This window comes from Petaurus breviceps, unplaced genomic scaffold, assembly GCF_028583685.1.
Source record: "Petaurus breviceps papuanus isolate PSGF00001 unplaced genomic scaffold, PetGlider_PUasm1.0 186, whole genome shotgun sequence".
Taxonomy (NCBI): domain Eukaryota; kingdom Metazoa; phylum Chordata; class Mammalia; order Diprotodontia; family Petauridae; genus Petaurus; species Petaurus breviceps.
The window spans coordinates 47,772,016-47,797,219 of NW_027185798.1; the positions used below are offsets into that span (position 1 = coordinate 47,772,016).

Sequence of the window (25,204 nt, forward strand, 5' to 3'; positions counted from 1 at the left end):
GAGGGGGCGGCTGGCGGGGGGCTGCGGACGCCGAGGAGGAGGAGGAGGGCGGGCGGAGGCTGCAGGAGTGCGGGCGGGGACGGGCGGCGGAGGTCGGGCCGGCGGAGCTGGGTGGGCTGCGGGACGGGTCGGGCGGCGCTAGGACCCGGGGGCGCGGCGGCGGCGGAGCAGGCGGGCACTAGGACCCGGCGGGTCCTTTGTTTGGGGGGCCGGGGAGCCGGACGGCGGCTCCCGTCGGCAGCTCCCCTCAGCCGGCGGGGGCCGGGAGGGGGGGAGGGGAAGCATCGGCCAGGGGCCCCGGGGCACTGGGGGGGGCTTCACTCACCGTCGGCCGCGGGCAGGTCGGCCCGCTCCACCCACGAGCTCCAGCTCTGTCCCGCGAAGTCATCGAGACTCGGCACCCGCCGCTCCAGAGCGGCCATTGCTGCCGCCGCGCGTTCACGCACCGCCATCACCGCCACGGACGCGCGCCCGCCCCGGCGCCTCCGCGCGCCCCCCCGGCTTCCCCTCCGCCCCACCGCGGGCACGCCCCCCACAGGCCGCCCCGCACCCTGCGCAGGCGTGGCACAGGCTGACGGCCCTCTGTCTCTCGCCTCCGCCCACCCGCACAGCCTGCTGGGAAATGTAGTCCTGGCAGGGGTGGGGAGGATGCTTAGGCTGCTCATAGGCAGGGTCGCTGGGACGTGCGCGGTGGCTCGCGATGGAGTTCTTCCCCCCGGCCCCGAGTCGTCCGGCCTCCGAGTAACGTGGCCTGGCTCACAGTCTCTCGGCACACACGCGCCCCTTCCCCGCCGCTTCCCTCCCCCCCCCTCTACATAACCCTCCCCCCGACTCGTGACGGCTACTTGGCCCAGCAGCCGGCCGACCCTCCCCGGGCTTCCACGTCCGTGTCGGAGCCTCCCTCCCGGCGGGCGGCGGGATGGGTGGGTGGGGTCAGCCGAGAGGGCAGGGGGAGGCTGCGGGGAGGATGGGCTGAAGGACGCCGAAGGGGGCGGGGTAGGGCTAGGGGCGGGAGGAGCACATCCGCTGGTGGCAGCCTCCGTGGGGCGGCTGGAAGCCACACCCCTTCCCTGGAGCCGGGCAGCGGGGATGGGAGGGGATGCCCGGATTGTGGGAGCTGGCCCGGATCACCTGTCAAGATGACAGAAGGCTACCTCGGAGCCTGGCGTGGCCCTGAGGCAGCTGGTGTTTGCGGCGTCTGTGCCGAGAGAGCGGCCCCCGCCCCACCCCCCTCCGAGGGGCTGCGATCAATACCCCTCGGAGCAGCCTCTTCCCAAACCCCAGCTGGGCCCCGGCTCCATCCATCACTTTGGCTCCTTTTTCTAATGAATATTTTCTCCCCTGGAAGGGCTGCTGCTGGAGCCTCGGCACAGGGAGATTTCTCATCCGAGCTGTCATCCCCCTTGCTCGGGCCTGGGAAGGACCTTCATCACCCCGCTCTTTCTTCTCAGCCGCTGAAAAGTCGCCCCCCACCATACACCCACTCATCACGTTAAGATGGTAAAATCCTGACCCCTCTCCCCATCTCAGAAGGGAGAGAGACTTCCTCCCGACCTTCCCCCCACGCCCCCCACTTCTCCACAAGAGGGATCCAGGACTGGGTGCAGATGTGTGGGGTGGTCTTTGGCTTCACCCTAGAAAGTCTCTTTCCTCCCCTTCTCACCTTGAGGAGGGATTGTTCTCTCAACAACAGTCTCTAGGAGTCAATAAATGTAAGGCATATGAATAAGAGGAGGGGGGAGCTACTGTGAGGGTGGAGGGCAGTGTGAACCCATACTGCTTCATCTCTGGGTCCCATATGGGGAAATGGGTACAGATGGCTGACCCAAGGTCACACACACACACACACACTCTGGCAGAACACTTATGTATCCTGGATTCCATGTCCCAGGGTCCCCTATGACCAGTATTAAGCAAGCCGACTTTGCTGTTTGGAGTAAAAAAGGAAACAGCAGTGAGACCGTCCTCTTGTCTTGGGAGTGCCTCCTAGAGAGGATGGGCAAGTGTAGGCTTTGGCAGCCTAGCTCTTGCCCACAGTAGAGAAGAACCAAGTGGCTTCAAGAACCTCCATTTCACAGGGATCAGGGAAGGGATCAGGGAGACAGAGGGAGTGTTTAAAAAACACACACATACACACAAAGGCCAAGGAGGTCCTCAGTCACAGCTCCTTCATGGCAAACTCTCACACGGCTGTTTATTTAAAGCTGTAGTAACAAGCACCAGAAAACAACATGCAACATCACTCCCTTGAAGTAGAGGGGCAGGGGGCTCCATATTCCAGGAAAGGTCCTAGGTGGGGCACCCAGATAGGGTCCAGGTTTCCTAGGGCGAAGGACCCAGCCGACCAACTCTCCAGTGTGCTTGGCCTCTCAGCAACTGGAGAATTTGGACACTGCCTAGTATGCCTTCGTCACTCACTATGCAAAGCAGGGACCCTTGGCTCCAAGGGACAACAGTCCTGTGGGGTGAGCCCAGGATCTATGGAGTCCTGTCCCCCTCCTGGAAGTAATAAAAATGAGGTGATCTTTCCCTTAGGATGACCATACGGAGAGAGCAGTAAGGCCACACAAAGAGCCCAAATGAAGGCTATTCTAGCTAAGATCAAAATGAGCCACTTTAAGTGACCACAGGGAACTCATGAGATAATAGACAGGGGCAACAGGCTTTGTCGATCATCTAGTCTAACCTTCTTACTTTAGAGGTGACTGAAAACTAAGGCTTTCTAGGGAAGTTAAGGACTTTCTCCAGGGTCACCCAGGTGTCAAGGGGCAGAGTCAGTTTTCAAACCCAGGTCTTCTGACTCCAAACCCAACCCTATTTCTACTACACCTTCTGCCCTCCCATCAGTCGGGAAGGGTGAGGAGAAAGTTCTGCCTCGATACAGGAAGGAGAAATGGGCTGGGACTTCTTGGTACACCTTACTTCCCTGGTAAAGGATCAGGTGCTGAATTCAGCCAACTCATTAGAACATTTTCATCTCTCACATTTGAAATAAATAAATATACAACATAGGATCCAAACAAAAGTCACAGTAGACACTGCTCACAGAGCCCCCCACTAGGGCTAGCTTGAAGGAAAATGAAAGAAAATTCCATTGCTATTCCTTTTCAAAGGCTCTGGAGCTGCAGTCATTGTCATCCACAGGTGTCCTAAGTGCATATGGGGACATCGTGGGCCAGGATTGAGCCTGGGGACAACCCCCTCTTACAAGCCCCTTCCCCAAGTCAAGAAAAGACAGTTCTCATCAGAGACCCTAATTCTTCCCACACAAAGGGCTCTGGTGTACTTTCATAGGTAGGGTAATTTCAAGAGAAAGGAAACAACTGACCCAGGATCACATCTGGGTTAGAACCCAGGAGTCCTGACTTCTAGACTCCTGGATGATTAACAGAGTAAAACTAATCCAAAACTTTCTTGGATGGGATTGGGAGGAAAGAGGAAAACAAGGAAAGGTCTCATAAATGCATACCCCAGTCTAGGACTCTCAGAGAACCAGTAAGTTCTGGCTAAGAGCCATTTACACAGGGCCTTGGGGAGACAGAAGGGACTAATAGAAGTGTCAGGAAGAGGAAAAACAGAAGCAAATGTGTAACTGGGTCATGGCTGAACATAAGGTCCCGAAGTGATGAAGCACCAATAACATCGGCCTGTTCTGGACAGATGGGAAGAGGATAGAGCCAGAGAAGACTGAGGGAGAGAGATCAGGAGGACCAAAATGTGAAGGAAACAGGAGAGGGAGGAAGAAGATAAGCCCAAAAAAAAGAGGGGGAGGAGAAACAGGCCAACCCAATGTGTAAGAAACCGAGTATACCTGGGCATGTCCCTTGGGCCCATCTGAACCCCTGCACACCTGGCCTCATCACAGGAATGGAAGAAAGGCTTAGTCAGAAAGGCAAGGCAAGGGGCCCAAGAGCTCTGAGTGGGGTGAAGGAAGGAGATGAGGGAGCTGAGACTGGACTTTCAGACTCCTAAAATGAGACAGCTCTGGGAGCCTTCTAGTGACAGGGTCTGACACATCGTCAGTGCTTAAACAAGACTTGCTGATTGATTAATAAATACTTGTTGATTGGAGTCACAAGCATCTTTCCAAATCTGAAAGACAAGGTGCTGGAAGGGAGCACAAGGGTGTTAGGATTTGGGAGTGTTCTCTCTTTCCTCCCATAACAGTCTGAATCTCTCCTTTGCCTCCATCTCTTTTTACTTTGCTTTGTACTTACCTCAGTAGGAGTTTTATCCTATCCTTTCTAAACTGAAAACTTCCAGAGGACAGGGATGATATAGTTCGACTTCCTGGTTTCTGGCCCTTACGTAGGACATTTCACTTAGCAGGCACTTAGTGATGTCTACTACTTTGACTTGAATGAGGAGTTATAGGGTGTCTGAGTTTAAAGAGAAGATCCATGGGGCATATCCCAGCCCACCCTCCTTCCCAAGGAAGAGTCTCCCTCAGAAACAGCAAAAACTGCCTCTAGCAGCACTTTCCAGCACTGGAGCTGCTTAAGGAGGAGGCCCAAGTTACAATTCATCTGCCACACAGAGTGTAGGCCTCAGCAGGGATGACTAAAGAACAGTCCATTTTCTGGGCCAGCCTTCTCTCCCCCTCCCCCCCTCCCACCACATCCCCCAACATACAAAGAGTTGTCCCTGCCAGAACTCTGTGTTTTCAGGACCCTGTGTTCCTGTCTGTCTAGGCAGGGAGGAAATATCCAGCTCTCCTTCCACAGCCTTGGCCTCTCTTGATCTTCGCAATTAGGTGGGCCCAGGGGAAGGAAAGGGGAGGAGGCCCCAGGGACCTGCCTGGGTGACAGTACAGACTGATTTGGCCCCTGGGAAACAGAGACCTGAGAGGTGAAAGGAAATAACAGGGGAACCTTGTTTGAATGGAGATAATAGGGGATACAGAGTCTGACCCACCACATCTGAGAAAAGACAGTCAAATCACTGCTGGGCCCTTCTGTGTGAGGGACAAGCCACCATCCAGCACCTCTCCTGTACCTACTCCCCTCAACCCTTATTATTGGAGCTGGGCTGGGCCATCCCTGGAGGACACTAAAGGGAACAGATCTGAGTGCTGCTGCATCCCCTCCCCTGTCCTCCTGCCCCTGTTCAGCAGGATTCAGCTAGGAGATGAGGAAGAACACCTGGCCCAGACAGAAAACACAGTGCTGAGCTCCTGCCCAGCCTGGGACCCTGCCTGTGAACAGAGGGGGAGAGATGGGGAACTCAGAGGGACAATTGCCCCTGGGAGGGAGGTGGGGCACGGGCCCATCCTTTGTCCTCAAGCACCTAGCCCAGAAGAACCAGCAAGGAGGGGAGAGGTGCAAGAGGAGGGAAGTCCTGGAAGGAGCGAAGAAGCCGAGGGAGAAGGTGCTGGCCATCAGCAGGTGGACAGGAGAGGGCAGAAGGGCTATCTACTGCTTCTCCACAGCACCCTGCTCAGCTGTACTCTCCTTGCTGGCCTCCTGGTCCTGGTCCTGGTCCTGGCCCTGGCCCTGCCCATGCCACGGGGTCTCCTTGAACACAAACCAACAGTTGCCAGCCCACAGGAAGAAGTTGATGAAGCCAAAGAGCTGCAATGATACCAGGAAGGGTGAGTAAGCAGAGGGGACAGACACCTCCTGTGGTAAAGAGAGAGCTTGTCACCTCCACATGTGTGCGAACACAGTCTGTGCAGGCACATGCATGCATGGTATGGCAGACCTGTGTGTGTGGGCATGTGCATGGGTGCCCAAGCCTCTATGCACACATGTCCACATGTGGGCATGTGCAAGCATGTACCCTCAGTTGTGTGGGGTCTGGATGCATGTGTGTGCATGTGCTATAGGATATTGACAGGGGGAGAAAGAGGCAGAAAGCTGGGGACTGGGCGCTGGCAAAGAACCCCGAGGTAGGATGCTATAGCCATCACGCGCATATATGCCCACTTGTGTGTAGCATACAGGTATGTGGCAGTGCGTAGGACAGAAACAAAGCAAGGGGTTGAAAGACAGAGGCAGAAAGCAAGAGATTGTGACTGAGGCGAGGAATCCAAGGGCAGGGGAGCTGGCGCCATCATGCTAACTGGTACCCTAGCAGTCTGAAAGTCTTAATACAGATACAATAGTGTGTATCCAGATCTATAGCCGACATATGTCCAGTGAGTAGCTCGCTCTCCGGGAAGATCTGGCTCCCTGGGTGATAGAGAATAATGAAGAGGGAGTTAATTGGCCAAGCATCAGAGAGGCCTTTGTGTTGGACTTGAAGGAGCTTTGCATGGCCAATGTCTGTCACCACTTCTATTCAACCAGGCAAATGTAGAGTTGGTGGCCTGCATATTCAGGGTCGTTCCCTCCTGTCCGTGACTTTCTCCCAGACCCTCAGCTAGGCCCAGGGCCAGGCTCAGGCCCCAGGCCAGTCCCAGGCCTAAAGTGTTCCAGCACCCTTCATGCAGCCCCTTATCAAGGCTGGGTGATATGAGAGTGATTTCCCTGGGTGTCAGCGCAGCACAAGATAGGACCATCCCAATTCTCTCTCTAACCCTAGGCTCCTCTAATGAGGAATCTGGCCCTTCCAGTCATCTTCCTGGCTCCTTTCCCCTGTTCCCCAGATCTGCTTAATTATATTCTCCTGATTCATACATATACATACACACCTATAAACCCAGAGGAGTGGGAGGTGGCAAGCAGAGATTCTGTTTGGTGGCAGAGAGAAGTGAGGAGATAAGGAAGAGGTTAAAGTTGTATCTTCTACACACACACACACATCCACTGTCCCCTACCTTCTCTACATGAGTGATTATCCTCACTTATGAACCTGGTGCCCAGAACGGCAGCACTTCTCAGGGAACCTACAACAGCTCCAGCCAGTGGCAGGAGATTAGTAACTCTAACCCTCCTAACTATTAGGGAAGGTAACATTGAGTTAGGAGGAGGAAGAAGGGGCGGCCCAGGGGTTAAAGCAGGAGCCAGTCTTTGGAGGGAGTTCTCCATGTCCCTGGGACAGCTGCCTTCATCTTTAAGAACTGACTGGCTAGGATAAACCTGGGGATCATCCTGTGTAGATCACCCTCCCCCCAGTGACAGGGTCTCTTACCACAGAGATGTTGGCAAGCCCCATGGAGGGGGTGGCCCCAGCACTGCACACAGCCTCATCCCCATGGCATATTGACATGGCAGCGATGAGACTAGAAGGCCGAGTGGCCCCCTTTACATCCGTCAGGCCCTTGCCCCATGCCGCAGCTGCCACCAACCAGAAGAAGGTGAAGGAGACAGTCACACAGAAGTCCTAAAATGGGTGGAGGGACAGGGAATACTGCTAAGAGGGAATTCCACTGACATGGCTCTCCCACCTCCTCCATTCCATTCCATGACTCAGCTAGATCGTGGGGGGGAGCAAAATCAGACAGCCTGTCACTCCTGACTCCAGGATTAAGATACAAAGCACTGCAAGCCTGAGTCTCCCTGGACATGCCATACATTTGCACCAAAGGTAGCTTCTTCCTTGGGGATTCCACCCCCTCCCTATTCCCTAGAATCCCAAGGCTTGTCAGCCCATTCTGCCAGGGGGCCCCTTAGACAGCTCCATCCCAAAGCCCTGTCCTGTGTCTCACTATCAGGAGCTATGCTCAACCCTAAGGTTGCCTAGGTTACTCCCCCTCCCCTCCCTCCTCCTGGGCTCTCCTTTGCTCCCAGCAGCATCAAAGTACTTTGCTGCAGCTGAGGGCCAAGAGAGGGGAGAAGGAGAGGCAGAAGGAGCACCCAGGGACACCCCTCTCTAGGATGGTTCCAGCCAGTGTAGAGGAGAACACAGAGGTGACAGAGGAGGGCTAGGAGATGGCTAATGGATAGATATAGGACTCAGAAATTGCTGTGTACTATAAGAAGGCTAAAATGGTTTCAGATTGACCCAACTCAATGTCATAGGTGGCAGGGGGACCCCAGTGTGTCACTCTTCTCTCTATCATTCAGGTCATTTTCTTGGCTCCTCTTCCCTATCTCCCCAACCCCATCCACTTACCACTAGAGGAAAACGCTTGTTTTTAGTATACAGGTTGTGGAAACGAAGGTAAAAAATCAGAGCAGCCATAGTATAGAAGAAGGAGAAGATCCCCAGGGTTACAAAGAACTCAGCAGGTGCCGAAAAGTCTCCCATGAGGTTCAGGGTCTTGGAGGTGGGTTCATCTTCACAGAGGGGCATCTCATACTGGACCCGGTTCAACCTGCCCAGTGGGAGGAGAAAAAGCCCTGAGCCAACAGGGACCCTGCCCAGAGGGAGATCAGAGAGCATAATGGCCAGCACAGAGCAAGTATTTAATAAATGCTGCTTGATTTGCTGATTGACTGCCAGGGCTTAGATGCTAGTCTGGTGCCTGAGATTTGGAGAACCAAGAGTGGACACTCGTGAGTTAGCTGTCTCTCTGAAAACCTTGTGGTCAGCGTAAGATTACAACAAATTCTTCCCACAGCGGGGCAGAAAGTTCTGTATCTTCTCAAGTGGGACCTTCTTGTCCCCAGTGTCCACCTAATTTAGAAATAAAATTAGGACTACTAGGTTCCGGGCCTTTATTAATTCCTGAGAGAGGCTACCAGGGGTAGACTGAAAAAGAATTGTCTAGAATGTCTAGTCAGATCCAGAAGAAGTTCCCTTTTGGGAGGATAGGTATGGACCCTCTATATCTTCCTTCTCCCCACCTACCCCTTACCTTGCTGATAAAGAGGCCAATGCTTCTCTACCTCCCTTCCAAGAAGCATTATCTTGCATTGTAGTGCTCTAGTTACCAACAAAATTCTTCATTCCAAGAGAGAAATGAGGTGGTGGTTTGGAGAAGTTTGAGCAATTCCCCTTACCTTATTCGTTCTTTTATTTATTTGTTTATTCATTTGCTTGTTCATCCATACATGCATTCTTACATCCATTCATCCATTCATTTTGTTTGTGGTTCAGAAGACCTATGATTTCATTGATGTGGGAATGTTGAAACTCATTCAACTGATTTAGATCAATAAGTCACCTATAATTGATGGTCTTTAGAGTACCACCAGTTTAAGTGACTTGCCCAATCCTGGTCACATAGCCAGGATGGGTCAGAGGCCAGACTTGAGCCCAAGTCTTCCTGACTCCAAGGCTGGCCCTCTATTCATTCTACTTTGCTGGTTCGGTCTTCCTCTCCATAGTTTATCCCAAATGACATTTATTCTGCGCCTGATGCTAACTAACCTGTGCAACTCTGAAAAGGTTATTTAACCTCCCCAGGCTTCAGAATTCCTCATCTGTAAAAGGAAAGATGTTGACCTAAATGACCTCTGAGGTCTTTTCTAGCTCAAGAACTAAAATCCTGTTCTCCTGTCTGTAGCTGCCTCTCTCACCTCCCCATACTTGATCCCAAATGGCATTTATGCCTAATCAACATTTGATATAAGTTCTTAGGACCATAGACTAAGAACTGGAAGGCATCTAATTCATCCCTTTCATTTTAGATATGAAGAAACATGAGCAAAAAAAGTGAAGGGACCCAGGTGCTAAGTAGCAGGGCTAGGATTCAAACAGAGATTCTTTTGCTCCACACCCAGCACTATTGCATAAGACCCTGTTTTTAGACTGCTGTCCATCTTTCCATTGATCTATCAATCTGTCTGCCTGTCTACCTACCTACCTACCTATCTATCTATCTGTCTGTCTGTCTATCTATCCATCTATCTAGGTATCTGTTTAGCTCTCTATCTGCCTATCTATGTTTTGGCCTATCTATATATCTATCTGCCTGTATATGTATGTATGTATCTATCTATCTGCCTGTGTATGTATCTATCTGCTTATCTAGCTATCTGTCCTTCTACCTGTCTATCTATCTATATGCCTATGTATCTATCTGCCTATCTATCTACCTTGTGTGTATGGATGTGTGAATGTGTGTATATAAATATATACCTAGTGATAGAAACTGGACCTATTATTGGGAACTAACTCCTGGATGAAGAAACTGGTTGTGCCAATGAAGGCCAGCCCCTTCTACCATTTGAGAGTCTTAGGAGAGATTCCCAGAGCACTGAGAGATGATGTGACCTGACCAGGGTCCCACAGCCAGGATGGGTCAGAGGTAGGGCTTGAACCAGGTCTTCCTAGCTCTGAGGCAAGCTTTCTGTCCACTAGATTATGAAGTTTTTCTATTTCTAAATCTCTGATCTGAATAATAATAGCTGGTATTTATGGAGTATTTTAAGATTTGCAAAGTGCCTTACAAACATTATGAGGAACATGTGTGCACAAATCTATGCATATGTAGCATGTTCATATACTTTAAGACTTTCAGGGACATTTGATTGCATTGATGTGAATACTTCCTTCTCCAACACAGATTGCAACTCCTCTGTGACTAAGCCAGTGATCTTTGTGAGTTACTACAGCCAAATATTTATCATCAGGTGGTCAGCCCTTTGGTGATGAGCTAAACTGGTTCTTAGAAGAGAAATGCCCAGTTTATTGTCAGGCCCATATTCACAAGATCATATATGTAGAGGGACCTTAGAGGCCAACTCCATCACTTTATAGATGAGGAAACTGAGGAACACGGAGAGGTTATGTGATTTGTCACTGGGTCCCATAGCTAGCAAGTGTCTGAGGCAAGATTTGAACTCAGGTTTTCCTGACTTCAAGCCATTTCTATCCATTTCTTCTATCCATTCCATTCTTCTATCCATTCTATTCTTCTATCCATTTCATTGCCTAACTGCCTTATCTATCAGAATGATCCAATAGAAAGTGCTAGGGAAAGGGGTGAAAGGCACCCGTTTTCACCCATCTAGTCATTGTGTTTCCCTAGCAGACATTTCATAGCCTTTAGGAAGGAGCTGGGGTCAGTGCCAAGGTGAAGCCTCTGCACCTCACCTTCCCCATTCTGAGAATTCACCCATCACAGCTGGAGAGCTCCCATCTGCTACTGCCAAATAAGAAAACCATGAAGCTGTAAGTGGTTAGACATCCCTTTCACAGCTGGCAAGTCATCTACAATCCAGAGTTATAGCCCAAAGCTAAATTCACCCTGGGGTAGATTTCAAGTGGTCTGTGAATTTGATTTTTAAAATATTTTTGTCAACTGAATTTCAATATAATTTATTTCCTTAGTAATCCTATTTTATACATTTAAAAACATAGTTCCGAGAACAGATCCATAGACGCCCCCGGCTGCCAAAAGGGGTCCAAGACACACACAGAAAAGGTGAATAACCCTTACACTAAATGGTCACCCAGGTTCCTTCCTCCTCTTTATCTTATGATGCCTACTTCCTTCCACATCTGTCCACCACAAAGTGGATGATGCCACTTGAGTGAGTGGGACCACACCAGTGGCAATGGCCACCTGCTTACCTGAAGGGATAGCCGAATAAAACAAGGATGGAGCTCATATCCTTGGCTTCATTGTTGCATTGTACCGTGGCCCCTGTCTCCCCGCTGTAGGAGCCGCAGCACCCGAAGGCAAAAATAGCAAAGAGCTGGGAAAGGGGGGAAAGAGACAGACCTATTGAGGAGACAGGAAAACCACACTTCCCTGACCTCAAAACTCTACAGGTTTTCAGATAGAAGACCCAGTGTAACACAGTGAAAAGAGCCCTGAACTTGGAGTCCGGGGACTCAGGTTCCAACCCTCTCTGCCACCTACTCAATATGTGAATTTGAGCAAGTCATTTCATTTGTAGTGGCATGTTTCCTCACCTGTAAAATGAAGGAAATGCATAAGGTCCCTTCCAGTTCTTCTAGGTCTCTGACCCCCTAGAGTGTCAGAGCATTTAAGGTCAAGTACCAGCTTAAGTGTGTATAAGTGTGGGTTTTTGGGGACAGAAGGGGAAGACATCTCTGAAAATATAAGTTTCTCAAGATTTTGTGCAAGATGGTTATTTGACAAAGTTTACAAATAAAACTGTAAAATAAATAAGATTAGAATGGAATGGGGTTTGGGATGGGTGGTTTCAAGGAAAATCCTCCCTTTTCCAAACAACAAAAAAAACATTGACATCTTTCTTCCTTAGATGCTGGTTCAACCATAGAACTTCTCCACGTCAGAGTACTACCCAGAATCCTCTAGCTTTGGGTAGAAGGTTAAAAACCCAAGAGAACTAAGTGAGCCTTTAGATTTCTATTTCCAAATCAAGTAAGAGACTCTCAGCAGATGTCTACCCATACCTACCCAACATGGTGCTGTTGGACAAAGGCAACATGGACGGGGTGAAGGGAGATCCCAGCAAGAGGATGTGGAGAAAGGATTGTCAGTGAGATAGGACTTAAGTAGAGTCAAACATGGAACTGGGAGGTGGCTAGGTGGCACAGTGAATAGAGCACCAGCCCTGGAGTCAGGAGGACCTGAGTTCAAATCCAGCCTCAGACACTTAACACTTACTTTTTTTTTTTAAGCAATCGGGGTTAAGTAACTTGCTCAAGGTTACACGGCCAGGTGTTTCTGGGTGGGTGATAAGTGTCTGAGCTCAGACTCGATCCCCAGGTCATCCCGACACTGGAGCCAGTACTCTTACTCGCTGTGCTACCTGGCCGCCCCTTAACACTTACTTTTAAGTAAGTGTGTGACCTTGGGCACGTCACTTAACCCCAGTTGCCCTGCCTTACCCCTCCAAAAAGCAAAAAAAAAAACCAAACCCAAAAACATGGAGCTGGAAGTGTGACCCCCTGGTCCCTGTATTTACAGCTCCCTTTTCCAGCCTCCTGACAGATGTCCTTGCAAGGACAGCTTTGGCCTTACAAAAGTAACTTGACTCATAGCACAGGGAAACACACCTTCCTCGTGGTTTCTCTGCCTCTGCTTTTTCCCCACTGGAGTTTCCCTACTGCCTTTAAAACTCCCCCTATCTAATCTGCTAATCATTCACTACAGTAAAAGCCCTGCAAAGCAGCAGAATAACTGAGTTGTTTTTTTTTTCCTTTAGTTTGCATAGTTCCCCCAACCCTGTCCCTCCACTCTTTTGGGGCTGCTGTAGAAGGGAGGTTCAATGGAATGCAAATTCCCTATGGGCTTCCTCTTTTTGACACTTTCAAACTTCCTGCTAGGAAGAAGGATACTTGAGTAACTAGCGTCTAGTTAGAGAAGGGGGCCAGGGGTTAGTACTAATTAGTTCTTACCAATTTTCCTCTTAAGCCTACACTTCAGTATACTTACCCTTGGCTTGTATACAATATAAGCATTTATTTTTATCAGCTTACATATCTTTTCAGTGTTTGTTATTCATGATCTGTACTTTCCTCTACTGTTCTTCTGTTCCCAGGTGTTTTAAATTGTAACCACCTGGTGGGCTAAAACATCATTTAAATCCCTTGCCTTTGTTGTGTTCGTTTGTTTGTTTGTTTGTTTTTCAGTTGTCTCTGACTTTTCCTGACCCCATTTGGGACTTTCTTGGCAAGGACACTGGAGTGGTTTGCCATTTCCTTTTCCAGCTCATTTTGCAGATGAGGAAACTGAGGCAAACAGGGTGAAGTGACTTCCCCATGGTCACACAGCTAATCTGAGGCCCAAATTGAACTCACAAAGAGAAGGCTTCCTTCCTCCAGGGCCCAGCACTGTATCCTATGTATCACCTAGCAGCCCCAAATCCCTGCCTAAGGTGCCCAAAACACAGGCTTAATGATGGGGTTCAGAGTTCTTTGGTGTTTGAAATATAGCAATGGAACCTATGAAATCTGGGCCAAGGCTCATATGGATCTATGGAACAAAATAGAGGAAATTCAACCTATTTTTCAAACAAAACCCTGTTCCATATAGTAAGTATTTTTATATTTTCACATTTCCATAGTTAATAATTTAGAGGTTAAAGTATCACTAACACTGAAATTCCCCACTCCAATACCACCAACCTTCCTATTCCCATCTTTTCCTGGTTTCATAGAACATAGGCTGGAGAGGACTGACATAATGAGGAAAAAAACCTGGATTTGGAGTCAAAAATCCTGGGTTCTATTCCTGAATCTGCCCCTTGGCTTTGGGAAATCTCTTCCTCTCTTTGGGCTTAACTAAAAGACCATTCCAGTAATGACATTCCACAGTTCTGTGAAGACCATTCTAAAAGCTTCTCAGTTTACATCAGGTAAAGGCCCCACACTGCCCTCTGGTGTTGTTCTGTTCCATTGCACCCATTTACATCTGTAAAATCTGGCCAAGTTTGAAGGGATTGAATCCTTAAAGTATCAGTCTTAATAAGCCATTTAGTCGATTTTCCTGTTTACAAGAAGTATATTCTAGCCATATGAGAATGTGTCTCATTTTTAACATCTTCTCTATAGGAGACAGCACAACATCTTTCCATTACCTATTCTAATAGCTACCAGTCTTAACTGCCTAAGAATCCTTCCTTATTTGAGAGGCAACCAAGTGCAGTGGATAGAGGAAGTATATGGAGAAGAGTTAAGGACACCTGGGTTCATTCTCTGCCTCTGACTCATACTAGCTTTGTGATGATGTCATTTGATCTCTCAAATAGGTAACTAAGACACCATGTTACAAACAAATTGCCTAGTTCCCAAACTCCAAGGATGAAATCACATATCTGGACCCCCCCCCAAATGTCTTCTGTATGTACTTGAAGGCTTAAACTTGACCTCACTTCCTCTTGATGAGACTAGAGAGTAGCTGCTCACCATTCTCTACAACCCCCATAGCATCTATGAATAGATTTCAAAAGCTCCATGAAGTTAGATGGGAAAAAAATACATCTTTATTTCAATATAGTTGGCCTTCTTTGTAAACCAATGTGTTTCATTTTGTATCTTTTAAAAACATTATGCTGAGAAGAGGTCTATAGGCTTTACCAAACAACTAAAGGGATCCATGACCCACATCCACAAATGCTAAGAATCCCTTCTCTATAGCAATCCTTCATGTATCAGTGACCATGTAGTAGTAGCTCAGAAGACACTTTACCTTCTCTGGACTCCAGCCGCCGCCTCATCTATAAAGGGAGAAGTTTGGACTAAATGATCTCTGAGGACCCTTCTGACTCCAAGAGCCTATGATTTCTATGGCTGTTACCCCATAAGCTTCCTCCTTCTGAAGTTCAACTCCCCACTCTGTTAGCCTTCCTTTGAAAGATTTCTCTAAGCCTTTTATCAGCTCTGTTACTTTCTGACTTGTCTTTGTATTTTCCTTATCTTAGCTTGTGATTCTTAGAACTGGACTCAACTATACCTGTAAAGGACTTAGATTCTATAAGGGATAGTAATTAACTGCCTAAAGGCCTGAGGAAGTGAATACTCTTACATTCTGCAATCTACTAACGAGAATTCTTTCTTAATCAGAGCTCAGGATACTTAGGGTGGTAAATAATAATGATATTTGTAGTGATGGTGCAACTATACCTGTAAAGGACTTAGATTCTATAAGGGATAGTAATTAACTGCCTAAAGGCCTGAGGAAGTGAATACTCTTACATTCTGCAATCTACTAACGAGAATTCTTTCTTAATCAGAGCTCAGGATACTTAGGGTGGTAAATAATAATGATATTTGTAGCGATGGTGCTGAGGTACTGAACATTCTGAAGTGCCTTAACCAGAATCAGGTTAAAATATGCACAAAGTAAATGTGGTGTTAAGTAAACTCTATTCTGATTCTTTGAAAGTGAACAATCATATTAATATGTTTTGCATAATTGTACATGTATAACCTATATCAAATTGCTTACTCTCTCTGGAAGGACGTGGAACTAAAATTTTTTAAAATAAATGTTAAAAATTGTCTTTACGTGTAATTGGGGAAAATAAGACATTATTTTTAAATAATATTAACAATAGATAATATTTATCTAGTGCTTATTGTGTATTAGGTACTGTACTAAGTGGTTTACAGATATTTATCTCATTTGATTCTCACCTGGGAGGTAGATGCTATTATTGTCCCCATTTTACAGATGAGAAACTAAGGCAGAGATTAAGTAACTTGCCCAGGGTCACACGACTATGTCTGAGGTTAGATTTGAACTTGTGTCTTCCTGACTTCAGACCTAGCACACTTTATCCACTGTTCCACCTCTCTGGAATCCATATTTAAATCTCATTGAAACTCACTATTAACCAGTATTTTTAGAAAATTAAACCTAAATATCCTATTCCCCAGCCATATGCTACAATGTGGTTACTTTATCAGGGAAGACTATGGGCCTTGGGGAGCATCTAGTGCCAAGTACTTCTCTCTCTCACTGTCCCAGAAGGTTCAGCCACAGGGCATTGAGGAGGAGAAGTTAAAGGGCCACTGTGACCAGGGAATGATGCATGAACATGACTAAGCCAAGAGTCTGAAAGAAGGAGGACTGTTGGCTAGTCAGGGACCTCAGAAACAGGAGGTCAAGCAGGGAGCCCCAGGAAAATGGGGTGTTTCAGAGCTTTCTGGTTTATGATACCCTCCCATCCCAGTAGAACCTTAAATCTGTACTCCTAGATCTAGGGTACTTGTGGTAACATACACAGAAACAAGTCTTCAGCTTCTTTCTGTAAATTTGTTGCTAGGAGAAAATACTGTCTTTGGAGAAGGACAGCTAGTGTTCAGTGGATGTAGTGCTGGGCCTGGAGTCAGGAAGACTTGAGACCAGCTGTGTGACCCTGGGCAAGTCATTTAGCCTCTGTCTGCCTCAGTTTCCTCAACTGTAAAATGGGGATCATAATACAATCTATCTCACAGAGTTGAGGATCAAATTAGGTGTTGTTGGTAACATGCTTAGTACAGTACCTGGGACATAGTGTTTAATAAATACTTGTTTCCTTTCTCCCTACTCCTCCCCTCTGTTCCATTTAAAAAGAGATGAAATTGGTCCTCAGGCTTGAGGATGAAAGAAAGGTTCCATTCATGCTCTAATATATTTTCTTTGCTCTGAGGTGTTATCAATCCTGGGGAACACAATCACTTGCTTTTAATCCAGGACAACTGGAAGTTAAGTACCCTCCTCTTAAACTCCCCCTCCACAACAATTCCAATCTATTTTTTATCCTGACATTTTGATTTTGTGGATTTGTTCAAGATGAACCAGTAATAATGCTATTTGTGATAATGATGCCTAGGTGCTAGGTGACATGGACATGATGGGAAAAAAGGAGACCCATTATAGAAGACCAGTTGGTGAAAAATGGTGGGGAGATGACCTTTTCCAACATAAATCAATCCCCAGGCATTTGTCAGGTGTTGCATGCCAGGCTTTGTGCTAAGAACTTTGTATATAAATACAAAAGGGAGATAGTCCCTACTCACAAGGAGCTGACATTCCACTGAATGTTCACATAGAATTGAGTACAAAATGTATTATAGATATATATATATGCAGCAAACACAAAGCAGTTTGGTAGGAGGGGGAGAGGTCTACCAATAACTGGAGGGGTTGGAAAAGGCTTCTGGAAAGAGATGGTACAGATGATGAGCCTGGAAGCGAGCCAGCAATTTCAAGTGGAGGTGAGAGAACATTTTAGGCCTGGGACACAGCCCGTGAAGTGGTACAGGGGCAGGAACTGGACTATCCTCTCTGGAGAATTGAAAGTAGGGCATTTTGGCTGGAATGTAGAATAAATGAGGGGGAGTGATATGTAAGTGGCCTGGAAAGAGAGGCTAAAGCCAGGTTGGGAAGGATGTTAAATGCCCCAGTTGCAGTTTGTATTTCCTTTCAGAGAGATTAGGGAGCCAATGAAGCTTCTGGAGAAGAGGAATGGTGTGGTCAGAGCTGTGCTTTAGGAATATCAATTTGGCAGCTGGATGGAGGATGGATTGGAGAAGGAAGGCACTAGATGCAGAGATCAGTCAGGATACTAGTGTAATAGTCTAGGCAAGAGGCAATGAGGGCCTGGACTAGAGTAGTTGTAATATAAATAGAGAGAAGGGGCAGATTAGAGAGATGCCCAGGAGACAGGACTAACTAGAGTTGGCAAACTGATTGATTGGCTGTGGGGGTGAGGGAGAGTCTGGAGTTGAGAACGACTGATGAGGTTTCCATGAGGTTTCAAAACTGGGTAACTTGGAAGGGTGATTTTTCTATCAGCAGAAACTAGGAAGTTGCCCATCAGTTGGGGAATGGCTAACAAGTTGTGGTATATGAATGTAATGGAATACTATTGTGCTATAAGAAAGGAACAGAGGGACTTCATAATAACGTGGAGAGACATATTAACTGAAGCTGAGTGAGGAGAACAGGACCAGAACATTGTACACAATTACAGACACATTGTATCTGTGGTGACTGACTGATAGACTGGGCTCCTCTCAGCAATGCAAGGCTATAGGACAACTCCAAGACTTGAGATGGAACTATCCACGTGCAGGGAAAGATTTACAGAGTCTGAAAGCAGACTGAAGTAAAGTACTTGTTCCCTCTCCTTTTGTTTTGTTTTGTTTTGTTCCTTCTTTCTGGTTGTTCATTCCATTGGTTATAATCCTTTATAACTTGACTAATGTTTGATGTGAAGGTCTTTGTAGAACCTATATCAGATTGCACGATGCCATGCGGGGGAAGGGGCAGGAAAAGGAAAAGGAGAAAATTTGGAACTCAAAAGCTTGTGGAACTGAATGTTGTAAACTAAAAGTAAATTAATTAATTAATTAAATTTTTCAAGAAAAGAAATTGGGAAGTTAGGAGGAGGTGAGGGTTTGGCAGAAAGAGTTGAGTTTTGAGATATACACGGGCTTCCAGGAAGGAAAGTCCCATACATTTTCCCCCAAGTCACCGTAGATCGGAATGCCTACACAACCTGTTTGATTCTCTGGAGCAACAAATAGTGTTTCTGCTTACAGAAACTCTCGTAAGACATTTTCTGGACTCTACATACTTTTGATGAATTTAATTATAATAGCTAGCATTTATGTAGTGTTTTGAGATTTGCAAAGTACTTTACAAATATCTCATTTTATACCCACAACTCTGGCCTATTATCCTCATTTTACTGTTGAGAAACTGAGGCAAACAGAAGTTAAGTGATTCGTCCCAAGGTCACACAGCTTTTCAGTATTTGAGGCTGTATTTGAACTCAGGTCTTCCTGGCCCCAGGCCCAATGATGTGCCCACTTCAACACCCACCTGTCTTTAAGGTAACTTATTTTGATAGTAAAGACAGCGGAGTGACAAGTGACTTTGGAGCCCCAAAGTGAGCTATTGCCCTTATATAGAGCATGCTCTTGGCAGAATGAATAGAGTGCCAGGCCTGAAGTCAGGAAGACTCTTCTTCCTGAGTCCAAATCCCACCTCAGATAATTACTAGCTATAACCCTGAGAAAGTCACTTATCCTCATTTGCCTCAGTTTCCTCATCTGTAAAATGAGCTGGAGAGGGAAATGGCAAGCCATTGTAGTATCTTTGCCAAGAAAACTCCAAATGGGGTCATGAAGAGTTGGACAAGAAAAGAAAGATCAAAGATGCACATTGCCAACTGGGTTGTCAAGTGTGGATCCCGTCTGAATGATATAATGTGATTTCATTTGTTTGTAACACCCAAGTGAGTATTGAAGAGTGACACCTGAGTTATATCAGCAAAGTCTATTGGAATGGCTTAAGGTTCTGTGAAGAAACCAACGTTGACAGGAATGATCATTTTGTGCCTGTGTTATTTCTCTAGGGCAGCACAGACTCAACAAACAGCAAAAGGATCTTAGAAAGTCTCTGCTGGCCTGCTGCTGAGTGAGCTGGGGGAAGGGCAAGAGGTGCTGTTACCAGATGTTAGCTGTGATAGTTTCAGATAAGTAGGGAGCAATTCTTTGAGGAAACTTTGCCACAAAAAGAAAAAAAGTCCCTTTTCCTCACCTTTTGATCATTTCCTATCCTACCCCTTTAAGATAGGAATCTAGGTATGGAGACATTCACTCCTTTCATTTCAGGCTTTATCTTGACAACAGAACTTTGCATTTTTGGGAAAAAAAAAAGTTTTCAGTTGCTATTCCAATAACTATTCAGTTTGTTTTCTCTCTCCCTACCCCCACCAATAATAAATATTTAATTCTTTCAAAAAAGGAAATGGTTACAAAACTCAAATGACAATTTAAGGCCTTCCTTCCCCCTGAAATCTTTCACCCCACTCCAGTGTGGCTGGTTCCTACATATTTTTGTGGTAACTCATCGACAAAGAAAGGCTCAGGGCTGCCAATAGTCAAACCCCGCCACTGAACACTGTGGCAGTGGCAGAAAATTTGAACCATGTCTAAGTATGAAACAGACCCTGGGAAAAGAGGCTGAATTCAGAGCCAAAACTCTAGGATCCCAGGTTTGCCTGAGGGGAGGGGAAGGGACTATGTTTTATATAACCCCAATCTCAGAGGTCAAGAATCATAAAAGTCAGACAGTTCTTAAGTCCTAGGGCATCCGCTCTGCCCCTGGGAGATAGGCCTGGATAGTTTCCTCTAGTTCAGCCTTATGCAAGGCTTCATTCAAATGCCCCTAATACTAGTGTGTGTTTGGGACTGGAGGCCAAGGTAGCAGGGATGAAGAAAAGGTAAAGCTTTTCAGAATCTCCCTAGGGGACATAATCCTATGGTCTAGTAATCTCAGTGTTTTCCTCCTTTCTTGACAGTCCATCTCGAATTTTTCTTTGCTGTGTTTCTATGATTTAGTGATAATACTCCACCAACCTACTGGATCATTCTCTCCTCTATCAGTCCCTTAGAGACAGCATTAATATCATTCTCATATGAACATCTTCAGTGCAAGTGTAGATGACCCTGTGGGTTTTAGCAGGGTGGTGGGACCAGGTCCAGGAGGCTGGCCCAGTTCTACCTGGTCCCTGAAGCAGCACACACAGGGAAAAGCCACTGTAATGTCTCCTGGTTCAGGTGTGGGAACTCTGGGGAGTGGGGTGGGGAGGGAGGGGGGGAAGGTTGTTGTGAAGGAAGGGAGAGGTACAGCCCAGGGCTCCAGTCAGGATCTTGGACATCTGAGGATAACCCCTCAAGACCCATACTGCTTGCCCTCTGGATTCCAGGCTTGGTGTTCATCATCTGACTTGAGAGGGCCTTCATGTTATCTCTTCTGGAGCATCCTATGAGCTCTAAGAACTTTAAACACCGTGACCTCTTTTTTTTTTCTCCAGTTAGCTCACTTCCTGCCTGATGAGATGTTAGGTGTTTATTTATACTGACTGGAACCCGAAGTTTTAGGTGCTTATTTAGACTGGAACCCTAACATTTATTTTTTTAACTTATTAACATATATCACTGGGTGCACAGATAATCTAACAAATTCCTTCTGCTGAAGTTCACTAAGTGGTCCCCAAAGTTCTTTCGATTTGAAAGAGCTGAATGAAATATTGGAAGGCCTATCAAAGAGGACAAGGGCTCTAGGGAGGGCAGAATCTATCTATGACTCATAATGCAAGTGAGAGGAGGAGGCTGGAAGAATTTATTTTAAATCCCCTCAGTCCCCCTCCCCCCACCTCGTTTCAGATGTAGAAACTGCCACTCAAATACAGGAAGTGACTTGCTCAAGGTTACCCAGCAAGTCAAATGGCAGCACTGAATATATTTAGAATCCTAGAATATTGGATCATTCAGTTCAATATCCACCCCTTTTACAGCAGATAAGACTGAGGCTAGGGCTAACAAAGGACAGCTCCAGATCACACTGTTAGCTAGTGATAGATTCAAGACTAAAGAACCTGGGCTTCTTTGACCCCTAATTTGATACTCTTTCCTCTATAACAGCTGCCCACCTAGACTCGCACTCTGTTGACAGGACTCATTTTGCTTGTTGTGCTTTTCATTTTAAAACTTATACAGCTCTTTTCAGGCAAATGAATTCCTTCCTTCTATCTCTCCATTCATTGCACTCCTTTTCCTTCTAAAGGGACTAGACAGAATCCTTCCACTATATCACGCCCAAAAGATGATCCCCTCTAGTGACTCTGCCCCAGGCCCGTTGGTCCTGGAGCCTGAGAATTTTTCCCAAGGTAGCCCCCCTTCTCGCCTTTGCCCTCAGCGCCCTCCATCCAGATTTGGCTGCTCCTCGCCCCTCCCATTTTCCCACCCCCCTCCAGGGGCTCTGGGCTGGGGCTCGGTATGTGCCCGATCAGAGCTCTGGAAAGGTTACACCCAGGTCCTCTCGCCCGAGTGAAATGTGAGCGGGCTAGGCTGGGGATCCTTGCACATAGATGGGCCGACTCCCGGAGTCCGCATGCCTAACTCCTTTGCAGTTCTGCAACCAGGTCCTCGGGAAGTAGCGCCCTAGCCCACTCCTGCCCTCCCTCCATACCCCCTCTCCCACACCTGTCACGACCCACCGCCCTCCACAATCCCGCCCCCCCACCAATGACAGCACCCCCAACCCCACCCCCATCCCCAATCCCTGGCCAGCATGGCTCACCCCCAGTACCGACTGCATTACTTCGGGGCAGCGTCACAGCCCATGCTCCCGAAATAGACACGGAGTTAGAGGACTCACTCACCCACTGGAGAACTTTGATGAAGCCCAGTGGTTCCTCCAGTCGACTCCATCTCAGCCCTGAGAGAAGGCGGTCCACCTGGGGAGACAAGGACCCCGGGGGCGCCATCAGGACAATGAGGATGGGTCGGAGGGGGCGTTAAGGGGGCTGCAGAACACTGGGAGGAGGGAGGAGGCTGGGGAAAAGAGAAGTTAAGACAGCGAGTGACAGACACACTGTCAGCAAAGAAAAAAAGAGAAAGCAGACGGCACATAGCGAGGGACCAAGGCAGAGAGAAAAATAGGACACTCAGAGGACTTGACTCAAGCAGAGACAAGAGGCAGAGGCAGAGTCAAGGGGCAGGGGCACAGACTGGGGCAGGGGCAAACCCTCCCGTAGCGGAGCCCTACCTGCTGCCTGGGGTCCTTGTCCGCAGACCGGCCGGAGCTCTCTGTCGTGGACATGCTGCCGGAGCGGGGGCAGGTCGCGCCGCTCTGCTGCCTCCTGGATAAGCGGCTGGGGCTGGGGCTGAGGCTGACCTGGGGGCTGGCGGCCCGCGGGGCAGCTTGCAAACAGTCTTGGACCGTGACCACGCGCTGGCGGGCCGGGATCCAGGCTTGCAGGGCTGGGGAACTGGGGGCGCTGCTGCTACTGCTGCTCCGAGCGAACCCTTCGGCTGCCGCAGCCCCGCCGCCTGCAAAAAGCCCTCGAGCCTGATTCAAACTTCTGTCAAACTTGCAGGGAAACTTGGCATTGGAGTCACGTGGCGTGCCCGCTCCCTGTCCCCTCCCTCTCGTCTCCCCACCCCTCGGATACCCTCCCTCTCGCCAGCTCGCTCAGCCTCTCAGCTTGCACCGCTCCTTAAAGGGAACGGCGAGTGAGTGGTCTGCTGTGCTGCTTGGGTGGCCACATTTCCTTGTCCGAGATTCCCAGGAACCTCTATCCCCTCCTTAGCACCCATTTTCTCGCTCCCGGCCCAAATACCTTCATCAAGCGCTCAGACCTAGGTACTGCAGCGTCTAGACTTAAGGGTTTCAGTCTTTTCTATCTTCTACCGACTCTCCTAGTAACGGGATTTCTTTGCTCCTGCTTCATCTTTAGTAGTAATGTTAAAACCCAGATTAAAAAAAAAAATCTCCTCGGGGTACCGCGTTTCTAAAACCCAACCCTAGAAAACACCAACATACACCGATATAGTGCATTAAAGTTGACAGCAGGTTTATGGTGCCGATTTCAATCAATTAATCAATAAACATTTATTGAGGATCTATTTTGGGCCAGACACTATATTAAACACTGGGGATACAAAAGAGGCAAAAAATCAATCCCTGCCCTCAAGGATCACGCAGTCTATTTTACAGATGAAGAATAAAGACATTTGCCCATGTTCAAAAGCAGTGAAGGTCCCTTCCCTCCAAATCACTAGATCACTAGCCCAAGTCTTGCCACTAGACCAAATTGCTTCTTACCTGAGCTTAAAACCCCACGACTGGGAAGCATTTTTGTTGTCATAGCCTTGGAAACGTTAACCTTCCTGAGACCCACCTACTCAGAAACACAAAGACCTTATATCATAAACTGATGGAAAAGAATTAATTTTGTATGATGACAATGTTTAATTCATTCTTTCATTGATTCAATAAACATTAAGGAACCTCTATAAAAAAATACACTGTAACATTAGGTACTGAGAAAGAAAAGAAAGATAAATCAAACAAGATTACTGCTCTCAAGGATCTAATAGGCTAGTGAGGAGATAAGATATTACACAGGTAAAGAAGATATAAATTAGAATATAGAAATTGCGGTTAATCAGTATAAAGTGCTCAGATGAAGATGAGGAAGAATCCATTCCAAACTGGGGTGGAAGGTAGACTAGTGTAGAATCCAGGAAGTCTTGGTTGGGAGTGGGTGTGGAGAGGGTAACATCTGATCTGAGTATTGAAGGAGGGAAAAGCATGTCAGCAGGTGAGATAGGAAAGGTTATTACAGAGGTAGAGAACAGTACTCCTCAGAGCCCAGGCAGGAGAACATGAGTTACATTCGAAGAAAGCTGAATAGTTCAGTCCTGCCAAAACACAGATTACAAGGGGAAGTAGTATGAGATAAGGCTGGAAAAATAGGCTGGGGCCAGATTGTGAATGGTCTTGAATGTAGAACTGGGGTTTTTGTAAGCCATAGACAACCATTGAAGATATTTGAGCAGTGGGGTGATACAATCAGACCAGGATGTGGGGTGAAAGATAAATTGAACACAGTAATGGAGAGAATAGTTAGGAGACTATTACAATAGTCTGAGAGATAATAGGAATTAAAATAGTGGCAGTGGAAATTATAAGTGTGTGTATGGGGTGAAGATGTTAGATTGATTCATTCAATAAGCATTAAGAAATGCCCACTGCTTGCTAACAGGACTCAACAGCTGATTGGACTTCAGAATGTCATATTATAAATTCTGTTAACTATAAATCTATTATATTAGCTAGCAATATTAACTTTACTAACAATAAGATGTTTCATATTTGTTTCATTTAAACCTCACAAAAACCCACTGAAAGATAGCAAAATTATATTTTTCTCATATGAAAATTTTTAAAATGAAAAATAAAAAAATAAGAAACTGAGGCTCCAAAAAGTTTAGTGACAAATCCAAGGTCACTTAGGCAGTAAGTAGCAGTTTGGATTTCCACCCAAGTGTTCTGCCTCCAAGTCCAATGTTCTTTCCATTACACAGAATCATGAGGATTCTATGTTCATTTTTACAGTAGAGGAAGCTGAAGTACAGAAAGGTTAAGGTATTTAGCCAAGGTCATAGAGTGAGCCAGTGGCAAATAGCCAGTGAAAGAGAATCCTCCTTA

At 47.1% G+C, this 25,204-nt stretch overlaps 2 protein-coding genes across 2 annotated transcripts in view; both read right to left on the minus strand.

The window, feature by feature from the left end:
• The window catches only part of ATXN7L2 (ataxin 7 like 2), a 9,338-nt gene extending 8,835 nt beyond the window's left edge, over positions 1-503 (minus strand). Inside the window, exon 1 of the mRNA XM_069090440.1 lies at positions 326-503. Within this exon, the coding sequence (XP_068946541.1) occupies positions 326-452 (127 nt within the window). The 5' untranslated portion in view covers positions 453-503. The remainder of the gene's footprint in view (positions 1-325) is intronic.
• Positions 504-2,165: 1,662 nt separating this feature from the next.
• SYPL2 (synaptophysin like 2) lies at positions 2,166-23,101 on the minus strand. Its single transcript, XM_069090441.1, has 6 exons — positions 22,757-23,101; positions 22,371-22,445; positions 11,344-11,468; positions 7,996-8,197; positions 7,072-7,263; positions 2,166-5,570 (listed from the first exon to the last, which is right to left on the minus strand). The coding sequence occupies exons 1-6, from the start codon at positions 22,808-22,810 to the stop codon at positions 5,412-5,414; spliced, it is 807 nt and encodes a 268-aa protein (XP_068946542.1). The 5' UTR covers positions 22,811-23,101; the 3' UTR covers positions 2,166-5,411.
• Between the last annotated feature and the right edge of the window lie 2,103 nt (positions 23,102-25,204).

Bases quoted from the DNA above. Each gene is read 5' to 3' on its own strand.
- SYPL2 (XM_069090441.1), bottom strand. From the start codon at position 22,810: ATGTCCACGACAGAGAGCTCCGGCCGGTCTGCGGACAAGGACCCCAGG. The intron at 22,446-22,756 runs GTAGGGCTCCGC...TTGTCTCCCCAG, and splicing joins ACAAGGACCCCAGGCAGCAG to GTGGACCGCCTTCTCTCAGG. The intron at 11,469-22,370 runs GTGAGTGAGTCC...CCCCTTTCCCAG, and splicing joins TCATCAAAGTTCTCCAGTGG to CTCTTTGCTATTTTTGCCTT.